This window comes from Rhamphochromis sp. 'chilingali' (assembly GCF_963969265.1).
Source record: "Rhamphochromis sp. 'chilingali' genome assembly, chromosome: 22".
NCBI classification, from domain to species: Eukaryota; Metazoa; Chordata; class Actinopteri; order Cichliformes; family Cichlidae; genus Rhamphochromis; species Rhamphochromis sp. 'chilingali'.
Genome location: NC_137950.1, coordinates 25,387,140 through 25,399,868, shown reverse-complemented (window position 1 = coordinate 25,399,868; position 12,729 = coordinate 25,387,140). Strand labels below are relative to the sequence as shown.

General features: G+C 41.4%; 1 protein-coding gene across 2 annotated transcripts; it reads right to left on the bottom strand.

The window, feature by feature from the left end:
- Positions 1 to 6,347: 6,347 nt before the first annotated feature.
- On the bottom strand, positions 6,348 to 11,509 carry sost (sclerostin). 2 transcript variants are annotated; one of them, XM_080873414.1, is made up of 3 exons: positions 11,461 to 11,504; positions 11,090 to 11,352; positions 6,348 to 8,519 (listed from the first exon to the last, which is right to left on the bottom strand). In XM_080873414.1, the coding sequence occupies exons 2-3, from the start codon at positions 11,349 to 11,351 to the stop codon at positions 8,110 to 8,112; spliced, it is 672 nt and encodes a 223-aa protein (XP_080729540.1). In that variant the 5' UTR covers position 11,352; positions 11,461 to 11,504; the 3' UTR covers positions 6,348 to 8,109. The 2 variants fall into 2 exon arrangements, with proteins under 2 accessions (XP_080729540.1, XP_080729539.1); XM_080873413.1 differs by having other exon boundaries at positions 6,350 to 8,519; positions 11,090 to 11,509.
- Between the last annotated feature and the right edge of the window lie 1,220 nt (positions 11,510 to 12,729).

Here is a 12,729-nt window from a genome sequence, read left to right as displayed (position 1 = left end):
AAAAAAAGAAAGAAAAAAGATACTGTACTTCTCTGTCTGAAGAATGTGTCTATGGAAAACATTTAGCCATAAAAAACAGTTAAATAATAATAAGAAGTGTAACTTGATAAGCTAAAAGAGTCGGTTGCTTTTGCCTCTAGTAGCAAAAAGTAATTTAATGTGTCTGCAAAAGAAATTTATTGTAATATTTATTTCTATCATGTAAAAATGCTTAAAATTTACCATTTTACAATATTTAGCAACATTTAAATAAACAGAAGGACTGAACTTACATCTCTTATCCCATGCCAAAGGGATCTCTGCACAACCATTTATTTATACAAAAATTTGCTGTTATGCCGTTACAATGTTCTACACATTCAATGTCGCAGTTTACAGCCTGTCAAATGTCTACAGGCATTATAATTGCTTGTGTGTGTGGAGGAACTGACCTTGCTTATGTCAGCTTTCCCCGAGTTGTCAGAATCATTGACCTCAAGCTAATTACAGAATGACAGGTTATGTAAACTCTTGATAATACACGTGTAGGGCTGACCTTTCGTGCCCTCTCCGTCACACACATAATAACATACATGTACTATACAGTCTGCAGCAGCAGACACATGATATTTGGAATAAAGTGCAAAAAAAGTTGGTAAATTGCCTTGGACGCTACTCAAGTGCTACTAAAGCAAATAAAGATTCAGTTCAGTTCTACTAGAGTTTTGTTGTTGTACTATAAATAACCACAAGCAAAACAACACATTTTTCTAAAACATGACTATGAGTTAGTATTTCAGTGCACGTTTGTTCAAGATACAAAGTCCATAAGGTGATGATTAAGCATGGAAATGCATTCTGCCTCCGGGATCTTGGGGCTCGCTGTGGTTGTTTAGAATTGTTTGTTGACAGCCCTGTTTCCTATCCTCTGCACCTCCTGTTGTCCTGAGCACATATGGTTGGCTCGCTTCTCTACATGCCTGGCCTCAGCCGAGAGACAGAAAGAGAGCCGTTCATGGCTCAGTGGAAGCTCCTGACCCGTGCGGTGCTCCTGTCCATCCCTGGAAAAGTGTCACCTGCTTCTAAGACTTTCTACTCATGCTTCGTCATAGTTTCTCTGGGATGCATCTGGAGCATTAAGCAACACTAACAACGCTCTGATTCACTTACCGAGGTGCAGTCTGGATGCTGAAGCTAACACAGAAAGTCTCGCCTCTATCCTGACCCCAGCTTCCCCCTTCCCTGCAGAGAATTATACTATGAGCTTGCAGGAAATGCTATCCACCTTCCAAAGCTTGTATTGCTGGAAGAACACAAAATTAGTTGAACTTGTGCTTTCCACGTTCCTCACTCCTTTAGGCAGCCAGACATCTCTTCTGGTTTCCATTTGTTTTAAAGCTATTAGTGTTCATGACCTGATAAGGGAGTGGTTGGCGTAGCGCAAACATCCGTCTCTGAGTATATCCGTCATCGTCCATATGTGTTTGACCAGAGCAATAATATCCTCTCCTGGAAAAGTTTGAGTGGGAAGCCTGGGAGGTGAAACTACTGGGATCGAAACAGTTTTAGTTTATGTAATTCTTAATGAAGGTCTGAGCAAGATGTGCTCTATTACTTTGGTAAATATTCTCCATCTCCATAAACATTTTGGGCAGCCTGAAACATTGCATTGCACAGGCAGCTGACCAGAAACCCAACACTTTAAACTCATTTATATTTATATGGGTTTGGCATCCTGGAGAAAGTTCTTCACATGCTATGGATGTCAACTACAGTCATTTTCCACTGGTGCTGTTTTCAGTCAACTGCAAGAGAGATTTGCTTGCTTTTGTAAGATGGATTCCACTGGCAAAAACAAGCACCAGTCAAGAATCTCTTTATTTGCAGATGATATACAGTCTATTTTATTTGACTGTCTCTTGTGCACTTGGCAGAACATCAACTAAGTCTGTGTTGACAGTGCCTAAGCCATTCAAGTGGCTGCTTTTTAGACAATGTTCTGACGATGCGATAAACAAGAAGCCTGTGCGGCACAGAGCTGAAATTAGATATTTTACCATAGCATCGTGTGACTTCAAAACCACCTAAATATGCATTTGGAAGCAGCGTCTCAACATTTGCTGCATGCAAACTTGCACTGAAGACGTGGCGAGATGGAGACGGGTCGATGATCGCACTGCAGCGAGAGCAGGATATCTGGAAAGCTGTGAGTATGTGTGAGTTGAAAGATGAGTTTAACACATAGAAAACTGAAGATCCAGCATCATTTTTATTCCTATGATGCAGAGGTAGTAACCTTATTGTGCAACACAGGCCACATAGTCTGATTTTAAAATCCCTGACAAATAGTACCTTCACCGTCAAGTGACTGTTGTTATTTATGACCCCCTGCCTCATATTTATATGTGCCGCTGTGATGAGATATATAAAAATGTTTATTCATGGCACACATTCAACAAGGTGCTATAAAGATTTCTTAGAGATTTTGGTCCATACTAACCAGATTTGTTACAGATTTGTCACCTATAGCAACCCAAAGTTGTTGTATTGGAGATCTGGTGACTGTGGAGGCCGTTTGAGTACAATTACTCAATGTCATGTTCAAGAAACCAGTTTGATTTGAGCTTTGTGACATGATGCATTATCCTGTTAAAAGCAGTCATCAGAAGATGGGCACATTGTGGCTATAAATGGACGTAACTGGCTGATTAGGTATTTGCATTAGTGAGCTGCTGAACAGGTGTGCCTAATGAATATATTCCTCATTACGATTCAAACAACCTGTTGAGATGTACAAATGCTCTCAACTTTCCTTACATCTTCACTCATGTGCTACATCCTCATTGAAAAATTTGAATTATATAACTTCTGTACAGTTTTCGGCCCCTTTGGTGGACCTTGTGCTTGACAACTGTGTCCTGGAACAAGATGTGAATGTAATGTACGTCCACACGTACCCGGGTATCTATGCGTTTGCACCTTTCGTTCACACGTAAACGGCGTTTTCGGTCACTGAAAACTGAGATTTTTAAAAACGCCTGCCAGGGTGGATATTTTCGAAAACTCCGTTTTTGCATTTACGTGTGGACGAGAAAAACGGAGAAAACGCAGCGTCAAAGGTGTGCGCCTTTTTTTGACGTCACACTGTGCGCCATGTTATTGTTTCGGTGAAATTAATTTCTACAATGGGGACTTAGACAAAATACTGTTACTGTTAATTGTACTCTCTGCAGTGTTTAAATGCTTACATATACACACAGTTACTGTCCCTCCACACATACGACTCATTTCTGCTTCTATGCCCCATCTTTGTTTACTATTTCCCACCGAGGCTTCTAGATTTCTGATTGGCCAACATTTCTACACGGTTATGATTATATCGCTACCTGTTGCTTTGGCATGTTCCTAGCAGTGTTTTCCTTCATTTTTGCGTTTATGTGTGGACGGGATTATTTTTTAAAACGATAACGGAAAATCTCAGTTTTCAAAAATACCCGCGTACCTGTGGACGTAGCCTAAGACAGATTTGGAAAGTGCTGCTAACTGTGTTATGAACAAATATGACAGCAGTTTAACAAGTAAACAATACGTGAAATAACTTCTGCTTCAGAGAACTTGCTGTTTTTGAGTGACTGTAAAAAGATTTTATTACTGTGTAATGTAGCGACATCGATAATTGAAGTACTAACACTGAATCTGTGATTTGGCACGTTTTAGTAAAAATGGCATTTTGAATGAATCACTTTAAGGGATTTTCTTTATTCTCCACAAGTTGTTTCTAAAAATACTTTTTATTCTCCTTTGTACTTTTACCTTCCTCTCCTCGCATTCTCACACCAGGAATAGCGGTGCAAAAATTCATAACAACTTTTCTAAATTTTGCACACTTTGCAAAGCCATCCACAGGACGAGATTGGACCCATGTCTCGGGCCCGGTCTGGCTCCTGGGCCCTATGTTTGACATCCCTGCCATAGTGCAATCATATCATTTATTCACCCACATTTGGACAAAGGAAGTCGGTAATCATTTGCTGTGGCCTGTGTGTCAGTTCTATAAATATTCCTTATAGAGGCCATGACTCAACTAGGAACTGTTTGTGAACTCTTGCTATTGTGTGTACCGAACTGAATCCAGTTCTTACACTCGTAACAGAGGAGGGACCCTCAGGGACTTCTGCACCTGGTATTCAAAACTTCACCGATGACACTTGCGCCAGGGCCTGACCGAAGCGTCTTACACTTGCATCGCTTGCTGAACATAAATCATGTTTGGCTTCTCATGCACCTCTGTATTTCCCAGGTCTGTATGGGTTACTTGCAGGTCGCTGTGTGTGCAAGCGGTAACGCGGGGCAGATGCTTTGTCACCATCGATATATTTATATACTGTTTATATACAATTCTTAAGGATGTGTTATTGAATTTCTTAGGAAACTTTTCCATGCTAGTTGCCTGGCATGGCATATCTCTCCTGGAAAAGAGCGCTTGGAAATGACATAATGACAGCACATTATAGATGATGTAGTGAAATTTAATATCTACTGTTCTGCCTTGGCACAACTGAGGACAAGTTCTCAGTCACAGTTACCACAGTGATTTTCTGTTTTGTGTTTGCACTTAAGTTTATTTGGCCATTTAAGGGAGCTCTTGTGCTGCCAATTAAAAATAAATACTTCATTTAGGCTGGCTAGATTTTCAATGCTTGCATTGCATAAGTGCAAAGATTCGGTGAGCTTGGGTAGTATTGCTGGCAAGTTTGGATGGGCTACGACAAGCGTCCATTAAAAGCTCGCAGCACATCGAGCTCAGAGCCTCGAGGGAAGAGAGGTGGAGAGGAATAATGTTGAATGACGGCTATAGCCACCCGCACACACAGAGAAGCGTTGGTGTTGTGACTGAGATGTCGAGAATGTCTTCTTTTGTAAAGTTGTGCAGACAAGCAAACCTCAACTTCTTAAGCGCCTGAATTTCTTTCCACACACAGCAAAGCATGTACGCTCAGAGAGAACACTTTAACCTTCAATATTCAGCATTTATTTATATCATATTGTAGCACATAGAAGAGGAAGAAGTGTTATGTTTTTGTAAATTTACAGTATTTTTCTTGATTTATACATTCTCCTGTCATTAAAGCTGTATTTTTCATTTGTGCAGCGGTCTTTGCAGCTTACACCTCAATGTCAGATGTTAGATTCAACAGGGTTTTTTTTAACTGCTGCTCTGAAAAGAATTTGAGACCAACTCAGGACAACTAAATCTGAAGAAAAACAGCAGCTATTAAAGGTTCGGGACACCAGCGGTTTGGTTTTTGTGGTTCGGTTGAGGACATTAAAACAAACATATCCTCGTTAGCAATCGCAGCAAGTTGATGTATGATGCTAATGAAAATTTGCTTATGTAGGCTCTCTTGTCACAGCTGCACAGTAACACGTGGGCAGTTTTTGTCTGGGAATATTTGAAGACTATGATTCCACGCCCTTGATTTGAGTCACTGCCAGTATAAATTACTTAGTGCCCAATAATGCTAACCTCTGTAAACAGAGTCTGTATATGATTGTGTAGGATATTTAGGCTGGTCTTAACATTTTTGACACCGGGAGGTTTCTGGTGTTTAGTCCAAGGGGAGTAGTATGTGCTGAATAACTGTCAGCTATAGTCTTATGAAGATTTTGCTTTCCATGTTAGTCTGTAACAAAAAATGATAATAATGAGAAGACAGGAAAAAAAAGCCTCTGACTACTAAGGAAAACTGGTTATTATCCTTTAAATATGCAGACTATTTGTGAGGTTCCCAGTTTGCAGCTGTTCAGCAAGCATAGACATGTTTGATACATTATTTTCAAGACAATAAAGGAACAGATGTTACCAATTGTTTTGTGATTTTATACAGAAATATCAGAAATCCAATCAAAAGATTCTAAAATGTTCAGTGTTACTGCTTGTTTCTTGCTAAGTACCCAAGTTACCTAAATCTATATTCTGGAAATTGAAAAAAAAAAAAAAGGCTTCTTTGGGGGGAAAATTAACTTTATGTGAGTGTTTGGGGTTTTTTTTTTCCAAGACTTGGGAAGGCCACTGCAGGGCTCAAGGCTATCCCAGGCCTAATTCTATGTGTCAGTTTACAGTCTTTACTATCCTGTTTAATACAGGCTAAAATCGCATAATAGCTTATTGTAGAACTTGTTAACAGAGTGTTAAAAGGTGGGTTTAGTGTACTTATTGGATATGACAGTTAAAGACTTTTTATAGAGATTGCTTAACTGGTATTAAAATGCTTAAGATTAATGATTTGAGTGCCTTTGAATACATGCTCAAAGATATCCAAGAAACCTGCTGTGCTCAAGTACCAGCCTTCACTTTTGCAAAGGGAGTTGACAAATGCATTCATATCTGCTTGCAAAGTCTTTGTTATAGCCTGCAAGTCATTTATTATATACTACTTATGAATGAGAGCAAGCTGACACGTTGCCAGTTAACACCTTGGAAGACAAATGATACCAAAAAAGCCGTTTCTTTCAAATATATCTGGCTTTACTTTATTCATGTACTGTACAGTTTTTCACTTCCAAAGTCTTTATTATACTATATGACAATAATGGCTATCATTTACTACAAAAGGTTGCATAAATAATTTAAATGTAGAAATAAAAAATAAATATGTAGTTCATTCTTTTTTTTTTTTTTTATAACAGTCCTTCGTTGTGTCTGTAGAAAAACGGCCTTTCCTGCTTCTCTGTAACACCTTGTCATGTGAGGGCAGAAGACCACACAGGTATGATATGTACAATCGCGCTATGCATCGCAGCTCTCGGCTAACATAACAAGCCCCTTCCAGTTGCTCTTTCAAACACACAGTTGGAAAAAGAAGCAAACATAGTCAGCATAGACTGGACAACCAAATCAGAAAGCAGTTTGAGCAGAGCTGACAATATGTGGAAACACTGACTATTCTTCATGAGTTCAGGAGGAAGGAGCTCGCTCTGTCGGCAGTGACACACTGGGTTCCTCTTCCTTGCTGGATTTAATCATAAAAACCCAATTATTGTTTTTATTGTGTTATTTTTATTCCTATCTTTCCTGACTGAGCTATTTACAGATTGAGAGCGGAGAGGAGTGGAGGTGTCTTGCAACCAGCAGGCTAATACGGCAGATGGATTTTGGCTCGCTCACTGCTCTGTTTGGCCCGTTGCAAAAGAATTCCAGTGTGGGTGTGCTGGAGAGCGCTTTGCCCCTAGGTAACAACACAACCACGCACATTTTCTGATGCCTCCTACACACCATGTGCACTTTTTTGTGTGTGATTCCAGCAAACAGGAACCGGCTATGACGACAGGAAGAGGCTTTTTTTATGACTCAAATCCCAGCACAGGAATGGGCTCATTTAGTGATTAAGAGGAGCCACAGGAAGGCCCGGTGCCCGTGTGGTGTTAGTGCTGCTTTCTCCTCTACTTCTCTGTTTCTTTGCGTGTACTTGTGGGGAAAGCACTACCGTAACTGACAGGGCTGGTCAGGGCTTCAGCAGCGTGGAGAGTGCTGTAGGTCTGTCCTGATGAGTGAGGCCTTTAGCGGGCTGTCAAAGAACCGCCTGGACCGCAGTATAGACCAGGGCCTCTCAAAACCTGTCAACATGCCTCCATCAGAGACCCCAGAACTGCCGCCTTCTCCTCTCCACACACAGCTGAAAGGAGATGGATTACAACCACTCTGGAGCAAAGATACACCTTTTTTCAGCTTTTAACAGAGCTGCACCGAGCGTAGGTCTGCATCTGCTGGATGTTTGTACAGATGGGTCTGAAACCTCGGGGAGGAGTTCTTATTTTTCATAAAGAAAAGCTGTTGGAGTGGAAGTCTGAGCTGTTGGGGTTATCAAACACCATTCATCTTCATGGCAAGCCCTGGCACTGACTCATTTTGTCATGCAAAAAAGCCAAGTTCACAAATATGCAGACAGGTGGCTGAACAATATATGGACTGACGACTTAAATCAGTCCAGCATTTTAGCTTATGGATTTGCAGTCTTTGAAATTGTATCTCCTCGCTATTTGAAGGAGATATGTTGGTTGATGTGTTGTGTAACGTGTGCGTGAGTATGAGTATATCTGTCCTCTGTCCCGGGATGCCAAGGGGGAGGATCAATATGAGTTCCCCGTCAAAGGCGTGTTGTTCTTGCTCCGATCTTGAGGCAAACGACTGTGCTTCTTGCTGCGTTGCGTCTTAGGGACCTCCTTGGCCACCGACTGGTTGTGATGCGGCCTAAAACGCTTGCACTTGCAGGAGGTGACCACGCGGATTTTGTACGTCCGAGTGTTGCTGTTGGGACACTGCAGCTGGACCCTGCGTGTCCGGGAGTGCGCCGGGATGCAGCGGTAGTCTGAGGCGCTGCTTCTCCACCACTTGCCACGGAGGATGGAGTTCGGCATGAGGTGCGCCGGCAGGCACTGACCCGAGCACACCAGCTCTCGGATAGGCTTGGCACTGCGGCAAGAGCCGTCGGTGATGTAACGGGTCGAACGCAGCTCCCTGCAGCTCACCTCCGAGGCACCTGGGTTGAAGAGAGGAGATAACAGTTAACACTCATGGATCGAGTCCAGAACAAACACGCACAGTGCTGCGGACTTTCTGCAGGGCGACTGCAGCTGTGTCTTATTTCAGTGTGTGATCATTTGCCTCGGTCTGTTTCTGACTTCACGTGTGGCGTTATTTATGTGAAAAACAAACAACGTAAGGCCAATAAAGTCTGAACCGGAGGCAGCGTTACATTTCAGCTCCGACATGTTACGAGACACAAAAGAGCAGCTGAAAAATCCACTTTTCTAAATTCAGCCTAATACAGTAATTTTTTACTTTTAACTGGAGGCTTAAGCCAATGAGATCAGAGTTTCTGAATTTGATTTATGGTCTGATCATTAGCTGACAACTGGGCCTGACGAAGAAATCCAGCTGGCAGCAATCAGCTGATAGCAAATCCAGACCAGAGGGCCATTAAAAAGCTCAATCAAACCGAACGGAGGTTTGGTCTGGAAGGAAAAAGCTGGCATTCACCGTTGGCCCTCAGGAAATGTATGTGGTGATGGAAGAGTAAATAGCTGTCTGGTTATTTTAAGGCAGCGCTACAACTGTACACTTCTGAATAAACTGGACATCTGCCAGGCTGATTCGAGACAGCACACTCAGGCTGTAATCCTATATTTCAGCTGCAGCTTTTTAACAGCCGTACGCATGAGTTATTGTCCTGTGTTTCTTTTTCTTTTTTCTTACAAGCTGCATGTTCAAAAAAAAGGGAAAACGAGGAGGCAAAAGAACTGTTGGTTAAGAAATGATACACTCGGAGAAGGATCTGTTTTCCTCTGTGGCTTTCTTTGCAAAAAGGGCTGAACAAAGGATTTATGTGAGGTGACTTCCTTTTTTTCCCTCCTCACGAGAACATGATCTAGCGTTATTCTGCGGCTGCTGGTGAAGGCGACCGCAGAAGTATACAACGCCTACAGCGTACACCGGGTGGCGGTTTGCACCAGTTACCACCATATGCCAAAACAGACAGGTTGTCTTATTTATGAAGCACCAGGATGTGTTTTAATCCAGCATAACATTTTCAATTCTCCACCCTGGTTTTAAAATTACTAATTAGCCTGAAATTTTCATGATTACACACTAGACTACTGTAGAGTTGCGTGAGCTGTTCTTTTCCCTCAGCTGTGGGAGACAAGCCTCTGGGGAAGACTGGAGGGAGGCCAGGCAGTGGTCACAGCCTCTTTTGTGACCCCACAGGGGAAGGGATAATTTGAGAATTAAGATATGGCTGAAGAAAATAATCCAGGAGAGTTCTGCCTCCATAAACTGCACATTCACTGTAAAAGCAAGAGATGCATTTTCCATCCTTGCTAATAACGAATAAATTCCTGTTAAATGAGATCTTCTGGAGCTGTTGCTTGGCGTGTGATTTTTTTTCCTTTTTTTTTTACCCTTTAAGACAACAAAATCAGTCACATTAACTCTCCTCGACTTAATAATCACTTCTTGTCAGCTGTTGCTCTTCTAATCTAATCAATCACCTCCTCTGATCTCCAAATCAAGGGGCCATAATTGAACAAAAATGTTGCACCACCCATCTCGAATCCATGAGACCAAGCATGAGATTATCCTGCATGCGGCACTTAATCAGAACACACAACCGTTACCGGCCACAGGTGGGAATCATTGTCAAAGGCAGTGTTGCATTTAAAAAGCAATTTCTAACCCCCCCAAAGACATCTCCCCGAAGAGCAAACTGTGGGCTTTTTTCTGTTTGGGAGACATGTTGTTGCAATCAAATAGTTATGGTGGAAGTAGAGCTTGACTAATAGTATAAAGAGAGAAGGAAACAACCTGGAAGACAATGTGAAAAAGCCCCGATGTCTCACTGAATGCTGTGTGTAGGGGAAGAAACCACAGGAATGTGCGTCTGCGCCGCTCTCATCACCCTCACCTCTGGATTAAACCAGATCTTTTACACTCTTCTTAATCAGGGAATTGATGTGATAATGAAGCACGATGTAGAGGCAGGGTGTTTTAGGGCAATTTCTAAAAAGCCACATTAATTTGGAGAGCCTACATTTTCCACATACACTGAATATTTTTGACACAAGATTTTAAATTGTTGTTTTAAGCCAGAGAAAAAGTTGAATTAAAGTTTAAAATTCTTAAATGCGGAAAATATAACGAGAAGTAAACTTTCCTAATTTATATCACATTTTTGTGTATTAAGTAAAGGTTGGGTGTACAGCGCAGTTGGGTCCACGTTTATTCTTTATAAACGTGCACTAATTGGAAATGGGGACCTAAAATCAAATAAATAAGCATTTATGCTCCTTCCTGCTTGTTCTCATACAAGCTGGGAATAGGTTTTAGGCGATAAACCCGAAAGTTTTCTAAATTTAAGCCTTTTAATGAGTTTTTATAAAGCTCTGACGGATGGTTAATTTTACGCACAGGAGCCTCCAATTAAGAGATCAAATTAAATCACTTCAGCATTTAAACTTTAAGCATTGCGTCGATTTACTTACTGATCTTTACCGTTTAATTCTTGTAAAATTAAATATTTAACATTTGCTCTGTCATCTTTATCATACTTACTGTAGGAAACTGCGTTTGCCGCCCGTCCGCCGTTTTTTGCCCTGTTATTCATAGCGTTGCTGTTGTTGTTGTTGTTGTTGTTATTGTTGCTGTTGGACGGCTGTAGTATTGCCTCCAGCGGCGTCCGCGTATTTTCTCTACGTTCTGGTAAAATCTCCGTGCCATCATTTTTTAAGACCTTCCATCCCTTCACAGCGGTGCAGCATCCCTGGAGCAGCAGGAAAGCCGAACTGGAGACGAGGAGGGCCACAGACACCTGCATGCTTGTCGGTCAGCAGGAATAAATCACACAAGGAGATTTAAAAAAATAAAATAAAATAAAAAATATTAGTTAAAATTTAAAAAACACACACACACATACACACACATACACAAGAGATGTCCTTCTGAACAGGCTGATCACTTGCACTCTCAACGCAAGAGGCGAATGCGGTATTTAAGCCCTGCGCAAGTTTTCGTCAGGGCTGACAATTAGGCGCTTACACAAAGTGGGAGGGATTGAACCTGGCCGAGAGATTCATTGAGAAAGGAGGAGGGGAGAGGTTTGGATGAATGCGCAGAGAGAGGAGAGAGCAGGAGAGGAGTAACAGAGAGAGGAGAGACAAGAAGAAAAGTAATAGAAAACTGAGAAGATCAAGGAAGAAGAGACCGCAGTGAAGGAAAATACAGATATGAGCAGGAGTGCTTCCATTATTTATTTACTTATTTTTAAAATAGTTATTCAGAATATTTGATCAGAAATAAAAAGAGTGTAGAGGATATTAGCGAAGATTTCCAGGCTTGTGTGCAGCCTTATGCCTTCACACAGTACATGTGTTTTATATGAAAAGTGTCTGCACAAGTGCCTGAAAATCATTTTGTCAAATATTTAGACCCTTTATTGAAGTAAAAGCCATAATCTTACAGCTAATGTGTTTTGGGTCAATGTGTTTTGGCCATTTAGAGCAACAGTGTGGTGATATTTCCATCTACACGCAATAAAAGTAACATTTTCTTCTTTTTTTGATCTTTAAATGCTTCACAGTACTCATTATGCTATTCAATCATAAAAATTGATTCATTAATGTACATGTCATTTTAATCACCTTTACATACAAAATAATAAGTAACCAGACCAATGTCTGCATTGGTCAGTTAAATGCTTGGATAAAATTCTGAAGTTATGCTCTACCACTTATCCATGTCCTTATCCACTGGTGTTGGGGATTATAAGTCGAATAATTCTGGGCTGGTGAGATGAAACTGAAAAAGGAGAAGAGAGGGAAAGGTCAAAGGAGAGTGGAGGAAATGGGAGTAAAAAGAGGTAAAATAAGGGGGATGAACGCCAAAGGAAAGGGTTGAAAGGACAGAGAAATAAAAAGAGAGAGAGAGATACTGGAGAGGAGCTTACTTATGTCGGAGAGTGTTGAGTGAGGCAGCTCATCTGCACATCGCTCTGTGCCGCTGTTGTTGTTACTGGATTTAAGTGCACCGGTGCATCTTCTCCTCCCCCTTCTTTAACAACTTCCGCAGCATTACGTGTCTCAAAAAGCATCTTTTTTTTTTCAAGGGGGTTTATTTTGGACTGCATCGCAGGGTGCAACTTGTTCCACTGCTGCTGCAAACATGCGCCACACGCACTCCTCCCGAGACACGTTTTT

What these genes read in the sequence shown, in the direction of transcription:
- sost (XM_080873413.1), bottom strand. Translation starts at nt 11,351, where the DNA reads ATGCAGGTGTCTGTGGCCCTCCTCGTCTCCAGTTCGGCTTTCCTGCTG. An exon ending in GGCAAACGCAGTTTCCTACA is followed by an intron (nt 8,520 to 11,089) that starts GTAAGTATGATA and finishes TCTTCAACCCAG; the next exon opens with GTGCCTCGGAGGTGAGCTGC.